Source organism: Fulmarus glacialis, unplaced genomic scaffold, assembly GCF_000690835.1.
Source record: "Fulmarus glacialis isolate BGI_N327 unplaced genomic scaffold, ASM69083v1 scaffold1802, whole genome shotgun sequence".
In the NCBI taxonomy this organism is placed as follows: Eukaryota; Metazoa; Chordata; class Aves; order Procellariiformes; family Procellariidae; genus Fulmarus; species Fulmarus glacialis.
In genome coordinates, this window is record NW_009199551.1 from 1 (window position 1) to 11134 (window position 11134).

The 11134-nt window shown below is 38.9% G+C and overlaps 1 protein-coding gene across 1 annotated transcript in view; it reads right to left on the minus strand.

Annotated features, from left to right (window-relative positions):
* Window positions 1-4269: 4269 nt before the first annotated feature.
* The window catches only part of ADCY9 (adenylate cyclase 9), a gene marked incomplete at both ends in the record, with an annotated part of 80111 nt that continues 73246 nt past the window's right edge, over window positions 4270-11134 (minus strand). The window contains 3 exons of the mRNA XM_009573281.1: window positions 4270-4311; window positions 7269-7417; window positions 10424-10583. Of these exons, the coding sequence (XP_009571576.1) occupies window positions 4270-4311; window positions 7269-7417; window positions 10424-10583 (351 nt within the window). The remainder of the gene's footprint in view (window positions 4312-7268; window positions 7418-10423; window positions 10584-11134) is intronic.

Here is an 11134-nt window from a genome sequence, read left to right on the forward strand (position 1 = left end):
ATCCCCTGGTTGTCCCGCACATCCCTACAATCAGGTTCCTGTAATTGCTGGTGCATTGCTGTACTAAGACTCCCTCCTTTCTCGCTTACAACTACTTTTCTGAACAGAACTTCTGTTTTGAACCTATTCATTTTCTCCCTAGAAAGACAAGCCAGAAACTAAGACAAAGGCTAAGTTATTAATGACTAGAATGGTAACAATTCCTGAAATACAATCCTTGCTACCTGTTTTGCAGGTGGCAGAATATCCTCCCAGTTTGATGGGCTTATAAAATAAAATGAGGGGAGGATAAGTAAGAGAAAAGATCTTAGAGAATAAATAAGGCTGGAGAAGGGGAGGAATGAATCTTCATTAAGGAGCACAATTCGGGTTCTTTTCAGAACAGTTCATTATTTTCCGTTATCTTGTGGGAAGAGATCTGCTAGGGGATCTGAGCAATGACATGTTACTCCTTTGAGAGTACGAGTTTGATCCAGATAATCTGCTCTAACATCAAACATCCCTGCCACAGGGATTTATTCAAGTCATTAAAGGCTTTTTATTTACAGTTTATTGTACAAAATACTCCTCAAAGTACTTTAATTCCTCTTAAATGAATTAGGCAAGCACCACAAATTTTACGTTACAAAAAGTGGTTTATGTTGAACTCAAGATCTGCCTTTTAAGAAAAACCTGCTGCCTCCCGTTCACCACTCCTGAAGTTCTGGCATCTGCGAGCTCTCAATCATCTCCTCAAGCGCTGGCCTGACCTTGTTTCCCATGTGGGCGTACAACCTTAGAGATCTGCATGTGAAATGAGTGACTCACTTGTAAGATGACCTGATTTCATTAAAAAGGTAATGGGTTAGTATCTCAAAAAAGGAGGTGCAGTATCTTTTCCAGAGCAGGCATTTTTGATCACAATGCAACTGCTACAAGCACTAGTACAAAAAGCCACGATGCCAGCCTGAAGGAGGGAGCAATTACATCTTACTCATTTGAAAATCAAATTTCTGGACGTTGCAGCGACCAGGTTACAGGACCTACAGGATTATAAATCACCTTACACAGTCAGTTAGCAAAGATGAACTGAAGCTACCCTTTAGAATGAAAAGAAAAAAACCCCACACACCTATAACAGAAAGGATCACACACCCCCAAATCTTTTTAAACTCTACTTTTTATGAGGTGCTGCAGCAGAAAACTGATTTTAAAAATCGTTCAGATTGAAATCTTAAGCCGACAATGTTCCTTTAATTCACACTGGTGAAGTGCTTCCTGGCACAGATGCCTAACTATTAACTTGGCATCTTCATCCAGGCTGTATGTTGAATATGGAACAAGTGAGAGCTCCGGAGATAGAATCTCCTTTGGCTTGATCACAAATCATAAAGATAATGGCTTTCCACTTACAAAGATTTTTGGAAAGCCATTTTGCTTCTGAGCCAGTAACCTATGTTTGGATTTGGATATCTTGCTATATTTAAAGAGGATGCATGCCTGCTTAATCTTAAAAAAGAATGCAATGGCGGAACCGTGCGGAAAGGGGAAATCAAACAGCTGCTTTCAATGAAGAAAATGGAGTGGATGCATCTAAAAAACCCGCCTACCATCAAGCAATTTTAGTCTTCCACCTCAAATGGCCTATCACCGTTCCTCCTCGAGCAGTCACAAACTGGAAAATGAGACACCCTACCTGCTCCGAGATAAGAAATGGATGAAAACGAGAAATATTTCCTGCTTAAAAGACAAAGTTTATGGTCATATCTCTTTTGGGCTGAAGAACTGGTCTGTCTGGAAAACAAGGCAAATTCCATATTTTGATTTATTGAGCATAGCGTGGACAGTCCAGAGATGAACTTTGTGCTAAGACTTCATTACCATTAATAGTATCTCTCTTCCCATGCAACATTAATAACTATCTCAATTCTTGATCAAGAAAAGGGAATAACCTCATTAAAGGCATGCAAAACAAATACGTTTGGCCCTCTTAGAACACAGGAAAAGCTTTTGTGCTGACTGGGGTGAGCAAGGAACCTTATTTATTTATTTATTTCAGTGAGAAAGGAACAGCAGAAAAGTTTGTTAGGATAAGGGAGTTTCAACTTTTTGTTAGTCCTTCACCAGGAGAAAGGGAAAATTCTGTTTGCACAGAATTCTAGAGCTGCGGTATTCAATAATGTACTTTAAAAGAGCCCTGAAAAGAGAAGCCAAATTCTGCAGCAAAGTAATGGTAGAAACAGAATAGGATTAACTCTTTTGGCTTCCAACACATAGAAGCGTTGTGTCAATTTATAAGTTTGGACAGCTTCAGATCAGTGGAATCTGGACTGTTAACAGAGATCACGCTGGACTGATACAGGTCCTGCACTGAAACAGTGACCAACTACCCTGCAAAACTGCTGCCGACAGGCAGAAAGGGCAGCACTATGTAGTATTAACACACGCACGACATACAGGCATTTCTTCCCCAACTGAAGGAATGACAGTCAAAGTGTAAATCTAGCACATCTCATAATAAAAAGTTTAAAATGAAATTTAGAAATGATTAATGAGCCAGACATTTTGGTCACTGCCTTATTTGGTATTTAAATCACAAGCTAGGATTTGCAAAGCAGGCAGAGAGCGCTCCATGCCTGTTTGCAGTAACATCTTCAGCATGGTCTGGTTTCTTATCCACTTTTACCTTTATTTGTCCTGAGTTAGAAGTTATAGGATATATTTATGGAAGAAAAATATTTGCATGCAAACAATGCTTGATAGCTAATTTTTTGCCAGATTTCTAATAAATGATGATTTAGAAATAGACACTGAACGGAAGACAGGGTTGTCAATTATTTAAGGCAGAATGAATTATTTATTAGTGATTAGCAGCTGGTCAGGAGCCTGCTAAGCTGTTGTCAGCACTGGGCAAGACATTTGTAATTCTGAGCAACACAGAAGGTTCGGCGATTTCACAAACTAATAATAAGCCACTAAGGATCCAAACTCAGGCTAATCCTAAGACATTACTTCCAGCAATCACCGCACTTTAATATTTTGTACATTGCCTTTTCAGCAAATTCCCTTTAGTGTTTTAGTTTACCAAAAAAATCAAGCCGCCTCTGTTCTTTTGGTTTTAACTTTCCATTCTGTATCTAGTGAACGGGAATTCTGTTATGAAAATGAAGCTATCTTTTATGAATCAAAGCCATACAAAAAGGAAAACCCATGTAGGGGAAAAAAACCCCAAACAAACCAAAACCCCAACACTGTAGTAAGTGCTAACTTCTTGGTGAATAAATATCTAACATGAAAGCACAGTTACCATCTCTCTGTACTTAAAAACCACGTTTCCTAAACTACCATAGCATTCATGTAGATGACATTTTTTAAAAACTAATTTTGTTTTGATACATACTCCCAGTAAAAGGAACATGCTCCTGAATACACATTTGTTTAGACGAATTACTGAGTCACATATTCACAGGGTCATTAGTTCAATCAAGTGCAACATTGCCCCAGTATTGCTCCCAAATTTGTAATTAGCAAACACATACTTTTCTAATAACAAAGACCAATAAAAGCACTTTAAAAATGGTATTGCAAAACTTGCAATAAAACCATGAGAAATTCAACACTGAAATAATCAGAGTGAATCTTTAATACGTTTATTTATAAGAGGCTATTAATAACCCAGAAGAAGATTTTTGTTTATTTGTTTAAAAGTCTGGGGGCTAAATTTTCATTTGCTCTCAATGATATGACTTGCTATTCTGCTTAAGCGACCTCAGGGTGGTGGACAGCACCCAGACCGTCACTGCCAGCATGTCTCCATCCCAGTGAAGGCAGCTGGCTTCACAGTCAGCTTTTTCAGCTGAAGTTCCTCTACCACAGGGAATTCTCACCTGGCCTGCTGTGGATAGCATCCAACTCAATACACTTCTGAATGGTGCAAATCAAGGAAATCAAATAAATAGCTCATGATGTACAGATAATGCTTTAAAAACTGCTACTACTAGAAAAACAGATGCTATTTTATATAGCTCCTCCATAGTTCTATTTCCTAGAAAACACATTTAAAAAGAAAATAGCATTACACAACTCAGTGACCGCAGCATCAGCTCTCTGATGATTTTTGGTCATACCCAAGTCCTCTATAAAGGAAATTAAGAGCTTAAACGCAACTTGCTGAACCAATTTGTTGAATTCCCAAGTGTATTACTATGGATGCAAAGTTTTGCTACATACAATTGGCTGAAAACATTTCTATCCCTAAACATAAAGATGGTAATTTTATATATAGCTTACCTAAAGTTCTGTGCCAAATCTAGATGAAAAGTTTCCACGGAGCTGAAATAAAAACACATTGATATCAGAAGGAAAGTTAAAGCATTCTGCCAGAATCTCAGTTAGCGTTTTAAACTTTTCTATTATGTAGACCAAAGGACTAATAATTGTATTGCACGCTTGATCAGCTTCAGACAAACTTTGTTTGAATGTGACTTATCTTCACTTTTTGCTTGGAAGAAGCAACCACAGTCAGACACAGAGATGGAAACACCTCTAAAGAGTAACTGATGATAATGCAGTCAAGATGATGCCTGGAACGAGTAATTGTTAAACAATCCAATCTTACCTTAGAAACATGGAAAAGCAATTTCAGAACTCAAACCCAGTTATGCCTTCATCTTATCTGACCACACAACACAAAGATTTAAAAACAAAACAAAACAAAAAAACCCCAACCCCCTCCCAAAGCCAAAAAACACCAAATAAATATAGAGCCTATTTTAGAAAATGCCATTACAGAAAATAAGTAAGTAGTTCAAGCAATTTTTGTGTTTACTTGCATTACAATTTCTCTACTGCAATCAAGTATTACAACTCTTAGGATTGGTTACTTTTGGAAAAAGTAGTAAAGAAATCTGCAGAATGGATTTGCCTGTGAGGCATACAAAGCTGCAATTACCACTGTGACAAAAAATATTATCCAGACTAATGATAAGAGAGGAACAAAAAAGTTATTATTAACAAACAAAAGTTATTTTTGTTCATGACCAATTCTATAAATCACTTTTTCAGAGCTGCTGTTGAACAGCTTTGTATATTACTTTAAATACTTATTTTTAAAAGATGAAATAACAAAATATTCCATGATTTCTGTATTTCACCCATTAATGGTCACCACTTCTCAAACCACAGGTGAAAATATGCCATCATTAGCAAAATTTCTTAAGATAATGTTTCTTTAACATTCATACCACCCCTTTAGTAGTCAGCTAAAGCTGATGCTATGAACTGATGCAATAGCAAGGTCTCCACCTCTCTGCTTGGAAACAGCCTTTCCCTGTCCCTTAATAAAGTTGAAATGCAGGGAAAATCCCAAGTTTTGGGTCTGTCTTTCTGCACAAAGTCTTAATACAGAGCTTATGCACAAGCTGATTTAGTAATCACACCTATAATTTGTTCTAAAATTTTGTCTTTGAATAAGGAACTAGGAGTTACAATTATGGCACCAAACCTTCCGATTTTCTTCGGCGACAAATGGCGACAAAATGCCTTTGACATGGATGCACAGAGGTCTGTTCAAACAATCACTCAAGGGAATGTCAATCACTATGATACCTTTTTCATGCCCTTGGCTTCACTGCTGCCTTTGTATGAAGACTTTTGGTACTACAAATACATTTATTACCCTATTTTAAAAGGCTCGGCCGTGAACCAGCATCTAGTTATGCCACGCTAGCACGTATGTAGCTGAACGAGCTGCAAGAACCTCTGCTTGAGGGGAATTATGGAAGAGTAGCTGGGGAGTCAAGAAATGGCATCAAGGGTTTGCTCTTCACTAACTTCCCTGAAGAACCAAACGTGGGACTAACTTCTCAGCAAAGCTGGTGCTTGGACAGTGAGTGTCAGTGTTACGAGGGAAAAAGCCAACGGGAGGAAAGTCAGCTTTCTTAATGGGAGAGGGTCACTTGGTGTGCTGGAGGAGAGGCGATGTTAGGTAAGGTGGACAACAAAAACCAAAGAGAGAAATCAAAGATGAGAAAGGGGAGGCATCCAGAAACTAAACACTACATCCCTCCACTGAAGCTAGAAAGGACTGTCCTGCACTCCTTGCCCGAGTGCTCTGCAGAGAGACAAGAAAGGGATTTTTCTTTAGTCTAATATGATTTAGCAACCATCTGTCAGCTGACTCCAGTTCCAAGTTATTTTTTTCAAGGGAAGACTTTCTTCCTACAATCCCTATAGCCACTTCCAAATTACAGATGTGAACATGTGTTAAGGGGTGACTTTTATTCACATATCTTTTTTTATATAAATTAGATCAAGATTAAAAGAGACCTCTGAAGATACTTGAAGAGGGGATTAAAAGCTAAATACTCACACAAAACATGTATCTGCAAATTCTTTTTGGTTTGTTTGGGGTTTTTTCATGTTTTTCACCATATGATTCAGCAGGCCTCTGAAGAAAGGTAAAAGGAAGGGCTTTTGATAGGAAATAGAATAATCTAGCATAAGAAGTCCTTGCAAAGTCCACACTATGGTAAGAGTGCCAAAGGCTAAGATATTTCCTAAGCCACTGAGAAGTGCAAGTTGATTATAAAATTTTGACAACAGGAGTGGATGGCTGGAAGGACTCCCTTGACAAGAAAATAGAAAGAGAATACTGCAAACAAGTTCTCCTATGGGGAAAATTGCTTATCAGAGGAAAAACTGAAAAGCCTTAAGGTTATTGCATAGAAACTGCATTAACTTGATTCCTCTGGTTACTGCCTTGCAGCGTCCTCTGAAAAGGCGGGAAAGTGAGAAAGGAAACAGGGTATTAGAAACCTATTAAATCTAAGCACCTGCCTTCCTCAGTGGAAAACTCCTTGAGGAAGAAGGTGGAAGAAAGATACATGGTTCCTAAGGGCAAAAATATATCGCGAGGGGTGTGGGGAAACAACTGGGCTCTCTGGCACCACCAACTGCCTCAGAAATTTCTCAATAAAATAGATTTTCAAACAAACAGTGAAAGGCAATTCTATGGGTCTGGTAAGTATAAGTGTGCCCTAGAAACACATCAGTTGAGGACAGAGCGTCATTTCAACATAGATCACAGAAAAGGGCTCCTCAGATATCATCCTGAAATCCTTCAAAAAAAATGCAGAACTCTTCCCAAATCAAATTATTAAGTTTGAGATGCTGGAGAAATTCATGGCAGATACTAAAATCCCATACATTAGACCCTCACTTCACTGGCGGAGAAAACCGAATTTGTTCATCTAAAACACGGTCTATGAGTGCTAAGGCGTGATGCTCACCTGTCTGGACACAAGGAGATGTAGAGCAGAATGAGAAGCACTGCTCCTACTACGGTTGCCAACAGAGATCTCATCCAGGAGCTAAGCTGGCAGAAGTTACAGTACTGCACAATGGTGATCAGAATCGCGCAACACATAAACATGGTGTACTGCAACAAAGAGAGAGAGCGCGAGTTAGCTTCTTCTTGCTGACTGGAGCCCTTCTGCACATAAATGCCAGCGTAAATTAAAGAATGTGTGATATGAAAGAGAAGGATCTAATTTCGTCTGTATTATTTGCACAGTAAGTAATCCCTCACAGTGTCTGTATCAGGAGACAGCGCTTGAAGATGGAGGTCTTCCCTTCAAAGAGCAAGAAAACTTTTAGCACAGGTAGTTTGTCACAATTTTCCCTAGACGGAGTTTTGTATTACTGCATTACACAACCACTATTTCAGTAACTTTCAATACCTTCAGCTTACCTTTGCAAAAAGCTCAGTGCCTCTTCTTATGAAAAAAAAGAAAAGGGGAAGGGGGGAGAAAAAAAAAAAAAGGTAAACATTCATGGTAACGTCCTCTCAATTGCTGGGGTTAGACCCTGTCTGTTTTAAACTGAAAGTCAAAATTCCACTGCATTGAAAATGTGGAACGCATTCACTCTCAAAAACTTCACCCAACTGCCTACCTTTAAAAACACTTGTTAGAGGACATTATCATACTGGCCAGCAGCAGGTGAATTCAAATAAGAAAAAAAATCTGATTTGATAACAAAAGGCAGGTATCAGTCATTGTCAACTGATGCTCCGTAACACCACCCCTTGTGCCAATTTGGAAGGACAATTTTAGATTTTCTGTTCCAAATGCCCTATCTCAAAAACCTTTCCCTTTCCATGTCCTTACTGGATAAAGAAAAGGAAGGGCAGGATGGATATATTGCCCAGAATGTCTTCATTTCCCTGAGAAAAAACCTTACAGTGGTCAAAACTCTCAAGCTGATGTGCAAATTTTGGTTTTATCAGGAATATTCACGACGATCCAAGCTAAAACAGAGAGTCCACAACTGTATTACGGAGTTCTGTTTTAGCTATATACTGCATTTTACAGTATCAAATGATCATTCTCTCTCTTTCTCTCTCATTTTAAATTTCCTTTACAGCTGAAGTGCAGAGACTGCAGATTAGCAATACTGTAGCATAACAAATAAGCATGTGATTCAAAAGTAGACACAGTGTATGGGAAAAAACCTTACATAATTTACCATTTTTAAACTACAAGCACAGTTGTTGTTTTTTTAAATGACTCAAAAATGGATAAAAGGAATTTCAGAAGTGTCCATAAAAAAACATAATTTAAACTTACTTTTTTTCCCCCCATTTCAGGTCTCCTAAAGTGGCAGAGCACTGGTTCTCACTCCAAGTGATGCCCCAGCATGAAGCCAGCCTATAGAGGGTCAGTAAGTGCTGTGTTTTACTATGTATGCATGGCTTTGGAAAGTTTTTTTTTTCATTGCTGTTTTTGTTAATTTTCATTTTAATTATTTTATATCCAGGGAGGGTATAAAATGCTATGAATAAAAAAAAACTTCGCAAAACCATGTCATAGTAAAATATGACACTTACCTGACCCTCTATAGATTGACTCCATTTCCCAGAGCTCCGTGAGTGTTGAAACACTGAGCACAAGACGAGTTGGGACATCTCTTGGAGAGTGAGCCAACAACCCCACGACTCTGGAGGACCTGCAAGAGGAAAGAAAGCAAAGTTCATTCTCAGTTTGGTGACGAACACCACCATCTTACTGCTGCTGCCTGAAGCATTTAGACTAACAACCTGATCTGAACAGGTATCGAGAACACACTAAAAATGGTTCTTCCAACATTATTTTTAAACGTTTGGAGAGATGATCAAGGATGGTGATGAATGGGATGATATAAAAATCAGTGGACAGATTTGAGAGATTTGAAGGTTTTCAGCTCCCTTCAGTGTGAGGAAAACATTCCTACAGTTAGTTTACTGGTAGTCCTGAGGGAGGAAGACCATCATTAAACTGGAAAAAAAAGTACAGCTTAAAAGTAGTTAACTAAAATTCACAAAAGGTAAAAGCTGCAGAATGATTTTAAACACGGGATGGGAAAAAATATCAAATGCACTCTTCTGTGACTGTGATAACCATGGAATATATGTTTAAATCAGGAAGGACCAAAAAGCGTCTGGTCCACACGTTCCCATGTAACAAACACTTCCCAACACCCAGTAATAAACTGTGATAGGAAGAATGAAGAGGATCTGGTCATTACCCACACCCAGGGCCCTGAAATATCAAGAGATTTGTGAAACAGAATTCCCTGAAGGTCCTGGAAAGGAAGGACTGTACACTGTACTACCTAAGAGAAACTTGCAGAGAAACAAACTTTCATCTCTGGTTCCAGCCCATTTTATTCACAAACAGTTTTTAAGCATTGATTTTATGCTACAGTTAGCCTTTAAATTAAACTATTCTTCCCCCTCCTCAATATTTAACCCCTTGTTCCCCCCTTTGAATGTTTTTATTAATGGAGACACCAAATCCCCTGTGGACCTTTCTGTGGCTGGGCTAAATACGCCAGCTTCTTTCCGTTCCTTTTCAGGAGACACCTATTGCATTCCTTTAACCATTCATGCAGCCCCTGGAGGGTAATAATTTCTACGTACTGAGAGCTTTCTCCTTTGAGTATCTCCATCTAACTCTGCAAAGAAAAAACATCCAGTACTGCTAATACTGTTCTTGCTGTTGAGATTCACTAATGTGCATGCAAAGTTTTTAAGTATACACAGCACGTCTGACGACAAACTCTAAACCAAAACCAGAACGAATGCAATGCAAAGTCTGAGATACACTACTTGCATTATCTAGAATAAACACCTGCAGAAGTGTTTGGTCTAAGGAAAAAAAAGTATGTATGTAGGCAGACATTTACAGGTATCCCTCTCCTCTTTTGTATGAGAGTTTTCAAATAAGCAAGTGACTGTATTTACACAACAAACTAGGCATTTCATCATACACAAAAGCCCTATCCCTCTAAGGGATCTGTATCAAACAGATGTAAAGCACGAGGGAGGTGAAGGAAGACGACAGGCAAGCAACAAGCTTTGTTAGATCCAAAACGTCAGATTATGAAACAGAGTTCGACAACTTACATGTATATTTGTTTCAAAATCAGAGGTGAAGTGTGAAAAAACTGCCAGAGCTGGGAGAGAAACCAGGATTGCACCAAAAAAATGTCTAGGCAGCCAGCCAGATATCACCTCCAGGAGACGCTTGGTGCAAGTCATCACCTCCTCCAGAAAGAACGCCATTCTGGAACAAATGAAATCACAGATCGAGGCATTAATTTCAGTGCATCACTTCATACATCTAATTTACCTGTAATAATATAACTTCAAATCCTTCACTTAGACTGTATGAGCAATCACAGCACATTACATGCCATAGCACCTGTCGGTAATTTCAGGAAATAATACACCTTTGCTGAAAGATGACTGTTTGCTCCGGCAAGGGGTGTCAACAAAGGGAGGGAGAGCAAGTGGGATGGCGGGCTTTGAGAAAACAAACTGAAATCCAAATTTCAGTTACTTGGAAGGTGAGCGTAGGAAAGACTTCTCTCCATTCATAAATACTTAGCCTTAAAGCAGGTGGGGAGAGGGGAAGCTTTTACAAATTACAAAAATTACTTAGAATAACACCAGAAATGTTGGAAAAGCAGGGGCTGTATACCCTGCTAACAGATCAGTCAGCCAGAGGCCGTGCAAATCCACGCCGTCTTAACATTATACTGCAATTGAAACCAGTTCTCCCAGTTACAACCACCCCGACAGAAGTTCCTGTCTGCAATCAGACTCGGTTCCCTC